The 12,514-nt window shown below is 36.8% G+C and overlaps 1 protein-coding gene across 1 annotated transcript in view; it reads left to right on the forward strand.

Moving 5' to 3' along the window:
• The window catches only part of LOC133880044 (DNA-directed RNA polymerase III subunit 2), a 49,829-nt gene extending 37,745 nt beyond the window's left edge, over positions 1-12,084 (forward strand). The window contains exons 29-38 of the mRNA XM_062318909.1: positions 1,125-1,249; positions 1,332-1,467; positions 1,558-1,688; positions 2,509-2,634; positions 2,721-2,776; positions 3,347-3,417; positions 4,346-4,430; positions 4,516-4,619; positions 8,448-8,576; positions 11,629-12,084. Coding sequence (XP_062174893.1) covers positions 1,125-1,249; positions 1,332-1,467; positions 1,558-1,688; positions 2,509-2,634; positions 2,721-2,776; positions 3,347-3,417; positions 4,346-4,430; positions 4,516-4,619; positions 8,448-8,576; positions 11,629-11,679 — 1,014 coding nt within the window. The 3' untranslated portion in view covers positions 11,680-12,084. The remainder of the gene's footprint in view (positions 1-1,124; positions 1,250-1,331; positions 1,468-1,557; positions 1,689-2,508; positions 2,635-2,720; positions 2,777-3,346; positions 3,418-4,345; positions 4,431-4,515; positions 4,620-8,447; positions 8,577-11,628) is intronic.
• Positions 12,085-12,514: the final 430 nt, after the last annotated feature.

Raw genomic sequence — 12,514 nt, forward strand, 5'->3', positions numbered from 1 at the left:
AATCCAGTTTTCCATGCACGAACAAAACATGTCGAAATTGACTTTCATTTTGTTCGAGACATGGTTGCTAAGAAGACCATCCGCATTCAATTCATCTCCAGCAAGGATCAACTAGCGGATGTTCTCACCAAGCCTCTCTCCTCCGCCCGTTTTGCTTTCCTTCGTACCAATCTCAACGTTCTCCCTATACCGTTAAGATTGCAGGGGCATGTTAAAGACATATCTACCCCTCAGCTAGATATGTCTTCTCGAGATAAAGTTCCTAATTCTATGCGCTCTCAAGATGAAGATAAAACCTAGATTATAGGAACTAGTGATAAGATAATATTTTGAATTCAAATACTCAGATTAGATTGTAGTGTTTCATTCCTATCAGAATTGTAGTCTCCTAAACTCATGTAACTATGTTCTAGTTTCTCTATATATACAAACAGCCTCTACCAACATTTGGTAAGGCAGCACAAACACAAATCCTTATATTTTATAAGGCATAAGTATTTTTGCAAATTCCGTTGAATTCTGACCAACACCTAAATCCTAGCAATTTTTTTCCTAAAAAAAAGTGGGTTGTTTTAGGAATTATGACAGGATTTAACAGAAAATTCGAACAGAAGACTGAAATTGAAACTTTCTGAAAAATGGATACCCTAAAATGAGATGTTTTAAAGTTTAGGTACATTTTTTCAAAAGGGGTGAAAGTTCAGGGGTTATAAGTGAAGTTCTCCCTAATAATAAAAAAGGTATGATGGTGGGTGAGCAAGGTCTGGTTGTGGCGTACAAAAAAATAAAAGAATGCAGTCTCACTTGAAAGAATATCAATGAAGTATCTTCATTTAAAAAAGTAAGAAAAATTGAAGAAGCTTTTGTCAGTCAAGTTGTGCCAAGTGTTGCTAGACCACAAGACTTCTTGATGGTAGTATAGTTCTAACATAATATGGAAAAGCTAAAAGCTCTTAGTTTGAAAAGGAAAAGATTCCTAATAATAAGTGGAAACTCAAACTAAGCCTTAACAAGAATAAAATAAGCTAGATGCATAACCAAACAAGTTCTAATTATGAAATCAAACAATCTAAATCCAGAATTACGAAAATATCACTTTTATTAATTTGTTTTCACACATGTAGATACTGGATGATGATGGGATTGCTGCACCAGGGGAAATTATTAGGAGAGGTGACATATATATAAATAAACAGTCCCCAGTCGATACAAGGGGGCCAATGGTATCTCCAGCAGGATTACTAGATAGGTTAGTTATTCTCTTTCTGGAGAAAACTCTTGATACATCTCTGTTAACATCAAGATTGCTAACCCCTTGTTTTTAAATCCAGAGATTATAGGTCCAGTGCACAAAAATATAAGGGTACTGAAGGGGAGTCTGGCGTTGTGGATCGAGTGGCTCTTTTTAATGATAAAAATAATAATTTAAGTATCAAAGTCTCAATTCGGCATACACGTAGGCCAGAGGTAAAGGTCTCTAATCTCGACTTGTTATGGATGCTATGGTCATAAGATATTTTAGTTTGATTTTTTTTCTTATGTATATTGTCCCTTCAGGTTGGTGACAAATTTAGTAGCAGACATGGGCAGAAAGGTGTTTGTGGCACCATTATCCAGCAGGAAGACTTCCCATTTTCAGAACGTGGCATTTGCCCTGATTTGATTATGAATCCTCATGGGTTTCCTAGGTAATATATTTTGGTTCAACTAGTTTTTATAAGAGATCATATTAATGGATTGATCTTATTGATGTGCAAAGGATTCGGCTGAACTCCAATTAGTTTTACCAGATGTAATTGAGCTTGAGATTTCAATTTCATGAAAGCAAGATAAAGAAATAGGCGGCTGCATGTGACTATGTTTATCTTCTTTTTTTAATCCTCTTTCCTGGGCCAAGATTTCTCATCCTCGATTTTGGAGTCTTTTTTTTTTTTTTTTTGAAAAAAATAATGTCATTAGTGGTTCATTGTGAAACAGAAGATAAAAACTTGATGAGCAAATATTCTGTCCTGCGTCAAAGTCATCCTTTTAGAAACTGAATTCAAAAGTTTGATTTTGTTGGAGTAACACACTTAAAAACTACAAGTTCAAATTACATGATATTTGTGATAGTTGGGTCAGACTTTCTTGGCTTCTTTCTCCTGTGTGTTTATCCTTTTGACTGTTTATGTGAATGAATGTGGGTGTGACGTGCCGAGATATAAGTTAACAAAATGTCTTTGCTTTTGAAAGAGATTACTTTTTGCTGCCCTAAAAAAACAGTATGTTTTTTTTTTTAAAAAAAAAAAAAAAACTTTCTACTTGCAGCAGCTCTGGGAATTATTGAAGCAGATAAGGATGTGTTGTGAGGATGAACTATGGCCCAAAGGATTATGACATTCTGCTATTATGCTTCTTACTTGCTGTTGTTTTCTCCAATTGTTTGATATGCAATTTATATTTTTAATCTCTAATTGAGAGCAAACTCTCAAAATGTAAATTAATGTTTTGATATTCTGTTATCATCAGTCGAATGACTGTAGGCAAGATGATAGAGCTTCTTGGGGGTAAGGCAGGAGTTTCATGTGGTAGGTTTCATTATGGCAGTGCCTTTGGGGAACCAAGTGGTCATGCAGATACGGTTGAAGCTATAAGGTGCTTTCTTCATCTTCAGTATGACATCCTTCTATATATTTTTCCTGCTCTCATTTTGTTGACCTTTCTTTTTTTCTCTGTGACAGTGAAGTTCTTGTGGACAAAGGCTTTAGCTACAATGGCAAAGACTTCCTTTATTCAGGTTTTTCTCTCACGCCGCCCCCCCCACCCACCACAAAAAAAGAAAATTACTATATCTGAAATATATGGTCATTTGGGCATCCTATTGCAACCATTCATTGTAATTCTTCTCATCAAGCTTGGTTGTGTTCAGAATCTTTAAACCCTAGGGGGAAGGAAAACGTGTTTTCAATTTAAATTTGACTCGGAACTTCTATCATTGATGCAGAAGTTACTATCACTAATATTAATAGGATGTTCTAATAACAAGAATAATTAAATAATGTCATTCAAATTGTAAATGTATTTTGACTGTTTATGCAATTCAAATATTTCCGCATCTTGAATGTTATCCCACAATAAATGTTGGACAATTTTTTTCTGCCAGTAAAAAAGCGAGTCATTATTTTTTCATAAGTTTCACAAGTTTTGTCACGTCTTGTAAAATAATAACTTTTTTTGCCTAATTGGCTTGTTCCTAAGGGCTCAGTAACACAGAATATGGCTTGGAATGGAATTAAAATTGTGTTTGTGTTTGTGCACTCGCGCTTGCATATAAAGAAAAACATTATGACATTTTTTTGTTATCCAGGTATCACAGGTTGCCCATTACAAGCATATATTTTCATGGGGCCAATTTACTACCAGAAATTAAAACATATGGTGAGACCCTGTGCTTATTTTAGTATGTATCAAAATTCAAAATTCAACCTCCCCTCCTCCCTTCTCCCTGAGAGAGATTATTTATCTGCTTGAGGCTTTAGTTTTGACATTCCCTTGATGCAACAAGTACTTGATCTAAGATTTCAACACATGCTTGTATGCCATTTTTTTTACTTTCAAAATAGAGTTAGACTAGTCTTCCTCTCGCTCTTCCCCACCCAACACTCCCCAACATCCTAAAAGAGAAAGTATCACGTGTCCTTTTGGCAACCTAACTTGAGAGAGTTTATACATGGGATCAACTTGTTCCTCTTTCTAACTGTCAAAAGCAGCCATGTGTCATACTTCTTCTTGTAAGGACAAATTTATGGACATTTAAATTACCCATATAACATTCAATCACCCTAATGTACTCCTCATCCCATTTAATCAAATGAACTCTTGCACTAAACGGTTGACCTATCTGTACTAGTTAGTGTTTTCTTTTTGTTGTCTTCAAAAACAAATGGCCCAGCATTCAGTGCAGGCCAAAGCATGATTAGTATCTTCTTCAAAAAATGGCAGAAATTATAAGATCTTACAATTTAAAATTCAATCATTCACTATTCTCTTTTTTAGAGGTAAACTGCCCAGATTTGGTGAAGTAATACCTACCCATCCATCTGGAAGTCATTCTTCCCCAATGATTAGTGATTTCTTTGTTGGATTCAGATTAGTTTATTACTCTTTTACTGATAGCTTTTTCCTTTCAACAAATGACTGTGTGATAGAAATGCATTTACTTGGTTGTAGTTCCACATAATAAGCCCTCGAATTTTTTTATTTTTTTTTTCGCTTATTTACATAAACCATGCCTCATCGATTTAGCTTGTAACTATCTATTTTAGACATCCATTTCTTTGATAATGAATACTTTCATGATGACCAGGTCATAGATAAAATGCACGCTCGAGGTAGTGGGCCCCGTACATTGCTAACAAGACAGCCAACAGAAGGGAGAGCTCGAAATGGAGGTTCTTAATTCTCATTCCTTGACATATATCTGAAGTAAATTTACCTTATGGAGTTCTAATTTTCTTCTGACCATTCATTTCCCAGGACTACGGGTAGGAGAAATGGAACGTGATTGTTTGATTGCTTATGGCGCTAGTATGTTAATTTTTGAGCGCCTGATGATCTCTAGTGATCCTTTTGAGGTTCAGGTATGAGCTCATGCTTATGCTACTCCATGGTAAATGTTTGCTGAGTATGTACCACTGTTTGTTCTTTCCCCCCTACTCCCTGCTTTTGGTGGGAGTTAGTGATGATCCAAATTTGAGCCATATATGTTTGAGGCTTAATATTTATACAACCAATTTTTTTTATTTTTTTATTTTTAAAAAAACTTTGAATGTTGGATCCTACTTCCAATCAAGCATAGTCTTCATTGTTTTTTTTTTTTTGATAAGTAATTGCAATTTATTAAAAAGCGCAAAGAAGCGCAACCCTTATACACGGGAAGTATACAAGAGAACCCCTAAAAGGGACGAACAGAGAATAAATTAAAAAAGTCTACATAAGTAAAAACACTCAAACTATAATGGGGGCGCTATCAAAAAATATAATGTATTGAGCAACCGCTTCCATAGCTCCACCATAGATGTCTCTACATCATCAAACAGTCGAGCATTCCGCTCCCTCCAAATACACCACAACAAGCACAGAGGAGCTAACCGCCAAGCCTCTTTAGCATGACCACACCCAATCGCCGCCGCCCAACTATTCAACAACTCCAACACAGTTCGTGGCATAACCCACTCAACCCCAATTAAAATAAGAACGTAGCTCCAAAGATCCCGGGCGACCTCACAATGAAGCAACAAGTGATCAATAGACTCCCCACTCTTCTTACATAAACAACACCACTCAATTACTATAACATTCCTCTTACGCAAGTTATCATGCGTCAATATTTTGCCCAAAACAGCTGACCATACGAAGAAAGCCACCCTTGTTGGAGCCTTAACACGCCAAATATTCTTCAAAGGAAAATATGGAACACATGGGCCATCTTTCCTAATAAGCTCTTTGTAGAAGGATCTCACCTCAAATACACATTTTTTAGAGGGATTCCACACTAACCTGTCACCCTCTCCATGTTGAGCCGAAGTGGAGTATAGTCGATCGAAGAAAGAAAAGACCATATCCATCTCCCAATCCTGGATTTGTCGTGTGAAGAGAACATTCCACTGAATTACACCATTATGAACCACCAAACTATCCGCCACCATTGCATCTTTGTTCCTTACTATACTAAAAAGATCTGGAAAGCATTGCTTCAAGGATCTATCCCCACACCACCAATCTTGCCAAAAACTAATATTTGATCCATTCCCCACTTCAAAACGAACAAAGTTGCGAAATTTCTCCCACCCTCTCCTTATATGTTTCCATACACCCACTCCAAAAGAACCTGATACCTCTTTCGAGCACCACCCACCCTTTAAACTCTCAAATTTGGCATCAATCACCAAACGCCATAAAGCTTCTCTCTCCCTACCATATCTCCACAACCACTTACCCAAGAGTGCTTGATTGAACTGGATGAAATTGTGAACTCCCAACCCACCGGCATGCAACAGTGTACAAATCTTGTTCCAATTCAGTAGATGAAATTTGGTCTCGTCACCAATGCCACCCCAAAGAAAATCCTTTTGAATTTTATCAAGACAATTAGCCACCCTTACTGGAATAGGAAACAAAGATAAGTAATATGTGGGGATGTTGGAGAGCGTACTATTAATAAGAGTCAACCGGGCACCCTTCGACAAATACATCCGCTTCCAACCCGCCAACCTCCTTTCCATTTTTTCAATAACACCATTCCAAATAGAGGTGGACTTGTAAGAAGCACCCAACGGCAAACCCAAGTAAGTCATAGGCAAAGAAGCAACCCGACATCCAAGAAGATTAGCCAACCTTTCGACATCCTCTACTCCACCAATTGGAACAATTTTTGATTTTCCTAAATTAATTCTCAAACCAGAAGCTGCCTCAAAGCCTAAGAAGATACATCTCAGATGTCAAATTTGTTCTTCTTGAGCACCACAAAAGATCAATGTGTCATCAGCAAACAGCAGGTGATTTACAACTAGGGCCTTGGAATCCTTGGAACCCACTTAGAACCCTGTCAAATTACCCTGCTCCAATGCGGCAGTCAGCATCCGACTCAAAGCCTCCATAACCACCACAAACAACAAAGGAGAAAGAGGATCTCCTTGTCGCAAACCACGAGAGCTACTAAAAAAACCCGATGGGGTTCCATTTACAAGAATAGACGGGGATCTCCTTAGTCTTCATTGTTAATTACACATAACAGCAACCTCCAATTGTGAAAGAAAATGCAATACAAGAATAAGATCTTAATATATAGTATCAGTGAAATTTCTGCTCTATTGATTTTGATACATTCATATGGATCATAGATCCTACGAATTAAGAAAAGGAAAATTTTATGAACACAATAACAAAAACGTAGAATAACATAAAGGAAAGTTTTCTTCTTTTCTCTCCTCAATATGCCTCTGGAGCTTTTTTTGAGCGTCTGCCAAATCTACCTGCAGCTTGCCATTGATAATATATGCTTGAAATCTTCTTTTTGCTCTTAGACCTTCTAGGGTTTAGCAAGACTTCGACACTTTCCTTCTCAAATCTTTTTAGAAAAGGCCAGCAGAAATTGTTTTCTTTTGGATTGCCGGCAGCACTCGGAGCGCTACTGTGTGGAAGACAGTGCCCTCATGCCTTTTGTGGTTATGGAGGGAAAGAAACAATATGAGTTTTGAGAACCATGTAATGACTTTGGAGAGATTAAGTCTTTATTTTTCAACACTTTATATCTTTGGACAGCTGCTTATATTTATCCTTTGGTGATTAGTTATCATGATTTTCTTGTTCTTTTCGCCTCTCTTGTATACTTCCTCTGTAACTGTGTACATGGGGCGCCTTACACTTTTAATGATATCTCGATTATTTATCAAAAAGAAAAATAAAAAGAAAAGGCCAGCAGAAATAGAGGAGCTCATTTCCTTTTTTCTTCATTCTTTGTACTCTTGGACGGCTGCGTATCTCGCACCTCTAGTGATTAGCTATAACGATTTCCTTGTTTTGTTTTCTTCTTCTTCTTAATTGCCTTTCTTGTATACCCCCTGTGTACTTGATTGCGCTTTGCGTTTTTTAATAAAACCTCTCTTACTTAACAAAAAAAGAAATGCTTTTTGTTTCTTTTCTCAGGTTTCTCTCTTTATTTCTGCAGAACTTCAACACTGTTTCCGCACTGAACTCTCCCAGTAAGAGCAGTGTTTTCTGACGAAATCCCAGCATAATTTCAGCCTTTTCTTTCTCTCAGACTTTTCTTGATTTCTGGTCTAGGGCAAAAGCTGGTGGAGGTTGATCAGAAATCAATCTTTTCTCCAGTCAACTAGATTCTGTTATAGTGATCTGATTCTTTTTCTCTCTTCGTCTTTCTTTTCTATCTATATAGCTTTTTCCAGAAGTTGATTAGTTTTATCTAAACCATCCTTTTTAAGTTTTATGCCTTTTAGAAGTTCAAGAACATACTACTCTTTATCTATCAACTTCTAGAACATATCTGGAACTTGTGGGTTCCCAGATGAACTTTCTTTGTTTCTGGAAAACCTCTAGCTATGGGCTTGGGACCAAGCCTATGCATTAACTGCAAACTGGATGTCTTTGAGCCTTTCAAGACTTGTTTAAAAGCCCAATGCCGTTTTTCTGTCGAGGCCGTTATCTTTAATTTCTAAAGGTTGATTTGGACTTTTAGGACTTCACTATTGCTGTTGCAGCAACTGCTATTTAGCTGCCAATAGTCAGTACAGTATAAATAAAAAAACTACTTGAATCTTTAAAAGGCAATTCATTTTCAACACTTATCAGGTGATAGTAACCAAAGAACTTTTTTTTTTTTTTTTGTGTTTAATATTTGGTTCTTTTAGTAGTCTGATATAGCTGACAACGTTTGCCTTTTGGTACAGGTTTGCAGACAATGTGGTTTGTTAGGATATTACAACCATAAGCTGAAAACTGGAATTTGTTCATCCTGTAAAAATGGGAATAATATTTCTACTATGAAGCTGCCATATGCATGCAAGCTCTTACTCCAGGTATGACTTCACATTTTATTGATTGGTTATAGCTCACATATGTTTCTATTGAAGAATGTCTTTCATTAAGTTCTAGTGGTTGGCTAAGTGTGAATTAGATGTTAGTAGTTTGCACTGATATTTTTTGTTGATGTCTTAAGTAAGAGTGGTTGAGATCTCACCTTTCTTTTTGGATTTGTTGGAGATCTCAACCGGCAATAATTGAGAACAGTTATTTGTGGTAACTCAAATGTGCATACGAAGCCTTGTGTGTGCTCAATCATATTGCTTCAGTGTGGTCAGTGGAAACGATATGGAGCATTAATTGGAGAATTACTGCTCTTCTCTCTATTTTTAGAATTTGCCCATTCTGTGTTAAGGCTTCCAATAAGACAAGGAAATCATCGAACCCTTGAACTTGTTTAAAAGGCTTGCCATGATGCGTAAGTGAGGCATTGTCGAAGGCACTCATTTCATGTCGTTTTTCATCTCAGTTGTGAGGCATGCACTTCATGTATGCAATGTTTAACATCTGGTAGAAATCAGAGAACTGTTGAAAGCCCTAAAGGCACTGGCCTTGGGTGCAGTGGCGGAGAAAAAGGGGGGGGGGGGGCGCCCGCCCCTTCGAAAATTCTGATTTTTTTTTTTTTTTTTTGTTACAGGTAGTATTTTTTTTTTAAAAGCCTTAAGCCCTACTCCTCCTCCTAGCCTCCTCTTCCTCCTTATTTTTTCTTCCTATTTTCCGCATTTCTTCTTCTTCTTCACTTCCACTTCACTCACTACTTCCTAATTAATCATTCGACATTAAAGCTTTCACCCTGAGAGAAATAGAAAGAGAGATTTGCCGATTAGCCCGCATTCAGAGAAGAAATATAAAGGGAGTTCTCTCAACAATCAACAGCATTGGCTGAACCCCATTTGGGTGCTTCTCAGAACACAATTACGCCTTGGTGTGCCTCCGGGGGAGATTAGCAATGCTGGCCTCTTTCACCAAACAAAAATGAACATAAGATTTTACTCTTATGCAATCCCTTTACTGTTTGGACCACAAAAGGGATTTCATTTTATTTTTTCTTTTCTTAAACTCTTAGCGATTGATGGATGGACAAGCAAAGCAAGAATTGTTGGTGGCTTGATGTATCTATGTAGATGTGACGATGATGGTGCGTCACGAAATTTGTGGTGGTTAGGTGTCTAAGCATTAATACAATCCACCCAATCCTTTAATTGTTTGCTCAGAAAAAAAAAAAAAAAAAAATTCGAAGAGAATAAGTGACTAGGAATGATATACAAACTCTCAAATTTACACTCCAAAATGCTACTCTTGACATGACATATTGGATCCAAAATCCAATAGTAATCCATTTTTCATCGATAGTGATTTTCACTGCCACGTCAGAAAATAAACATTTGAGAGAGTAAACTTGAGAATTTATGTAGCATTTCTAATAAGTTATTGTTAGATTTGGCATTTCTTTGAAAATTCTGTAGGCAATTTGGGGCCTAATTCTTTGAAGCTCACGCTGTCTTAGTTGGTGACTGCTATGAGACTCGGTCAGCTTTGCTCATTGAGCTGTCTCAGGTTGATTAATCCTTTCACGTCTCATCTTTTCATAACTGCTCAGCTCTCTTGTTTTCAACATAATTTTTCTTTCTTGCATTTTTGATAGATAAGATTGAGACTAAATACATTAGGCACCATTCACCTCCGCTCCTAGTGTTTCTTGAGGAAGAAGAAAAAAAGCATAATATATTAAGAAAACAATTATTTTATCACTAAATCATATTAGTTACATTAGGCACCATGCCTTGTACAACCTTAAATTTCTGGCTCCGCAACTGCTTGGGTGTTTGCAAAGGCTAGGAGAACCAAAAAAAATCTGAACACTCTGAATGACACACTAGAAGGCATTACGCCAACAGATTAACATAAAGCTTGGGTTGGATGCTTGTCATCCTTTTCTTTCTCCATTATGATTGCACTATATTAAAATTTTCTTTTCATCCTTTTCTTTTTCTTTTATATAGTTTTGCGATTACACTATATTAAATTTTGCATCCGTGCTTGTTCTCTGTGTAGTACTGGGATTTGCACATAATATGTTGACAACATTTATACAGTTCTAGGTTGTTTTCTTCCTCTCGGTTGATAGAGAATATAGATAGATATGCGATCTTGACTAAACACCAGAAAACTTCATTTAATACCAACAGTCGTGCTACAGCCTTCACTGCTTTCAAGCTCAAACAAATCATTGCTCCAACTGGACATCCATTTTTGCCACCGCCACCGCTCTCTAGCATTCTGACCAAAGCCCAATATTGTCAATCGACATGTCATGATTCAGAGCTCCCTTGCTGACATTAAAAATGCTTCACAGCTACCATCAAGCCCGCGACCACTTCAAACCCAAGCCATGATTGCTACAAAACCTCCTGAGACCATTTATCACCCATCTCCAATCAACTTACAACACCCTCTCTGTGGCCATCCGGAGCTGTTGCCACTAGCATGTCTCCAATCTCTTGTTTTATTGGTCATGAGAAAGGAAGCAAAGGTGGGTGAAACGATTTTTTGGGGAGCCTCCATGGGTGTTTGGTTTGTCTTAGATATAAGTTGTAGAAGAGCAAGGTGGTTTAGTCACTCATCTCCCGTAACCAAACACATAATGGTAGCCCTCCCAAGCCCATCCTCACCTTGTTTCTTTCTTCTTCCCTTCTGTTTTTCTTTTGTTCTGTACTGTTTTAGGCTACGGGAAACTCACCTGCAGTTTCCTTCAAAGATAATAAGGAAAATAATGGAGAGAAGAACAAGTTCTCCATAAAGTGACTATCGGTCAGTAAAGTTTAGTTACTGTAAATGTAAAAGATGCAGACACAAATTTGCAAGTTGCCAAGGTTATAGGGATATCTAGTGCTGTATGTATGGCTTTTTCCTGTTAACCCTTCAGTTTTAGAGAAGATAGGTATTTCCAGCAATAAAAGCCTTTTTTCTTCTGTCTACTTTTGTGATATTTTATTTAACTTCTAGCTCTATTGGTGACATTTCCATGGTTCAATGGCATTCTTTCAGGAACTCCAATCAATGAATATTGTTCCCCGCTTAAAGCTAGAAGAGGCATGAGTTGAAGGATGTTCCAAATTCGGGTTTTTTATGCTACACATTTCCTACTTGAGGCTACTAATATCCAGCTGAATTGATCCGCTTCATGGAGATCATGTTAGAGGGATGTAGTAATGTTCAGCAAAAGTTTACTCTTCAAAGGCAACATCATGTCATCGATGTAGGGCAAAAGTGGAAGCCTCCTTCATAGATATTTACTGGTTATGTCTATGTATGTGAATATTCCAGTTGGTTCTAGACTTCTAGTGTTAAATTTCTGCCTTACATGTTTTTAGTTGTAATATGGTCGTAAGAAAGCATTCCAAGTGTTAAGGCAAGCTCCACAAATAGCAAATATTTAGTAGACCGATATACGACTATCTTATAATTAAGATGATGTGGTAGTGAAAAATTAGCTTCTTTTTTTTTTTTTTTTTTTTTTTTTTTTTTTTTTTTTTTTTTTTTTTTTACGAAGTTTAATTTGCACTATCACATCAAGTCGTATAACAATTTACTAAATAACATTATTTATAGCAATAATTTGGGTCTTATTTAACTAGATCAAACATAATAACTTTAATTTCATTTCGTATGCCACATTTGGCCTGCCTTAAACATTTTTTGATAAAAGAATAACTTCTAACTTTATTTATATTCAACGAAAGAAAGCGGTTGTGCAGTTCACCTGTTTGGGACAGTTTAAGATGTGAGATCTATCTATCCAGAGTTGGTGGCCCTACAACCTTTCATGTACAAATTTCATTTCAAATTTCGGACAGTCTAATAACATGAGATTCCAATCCAAGTTCAAACTGATTCTAGACTAGCATTTGTATTTACAACAACAAAAAAGAAG

The sequence above is a fragment of the Alnus glutinosa genome, chromosome 10 (genome assembly GCF_958979055.1).
Source record: "Alnus glutinosa chromosome 10, dhAlnGlut1.1, whole genome shotgun sequence".
In the NCBI taxonomy this organism is placed as follows: Eukaryota; Viridiplantae; Streptophyta; class Magnoliopsida; order Fagales; family Betulaceae; genus Alnus; species Alnus glutinosa.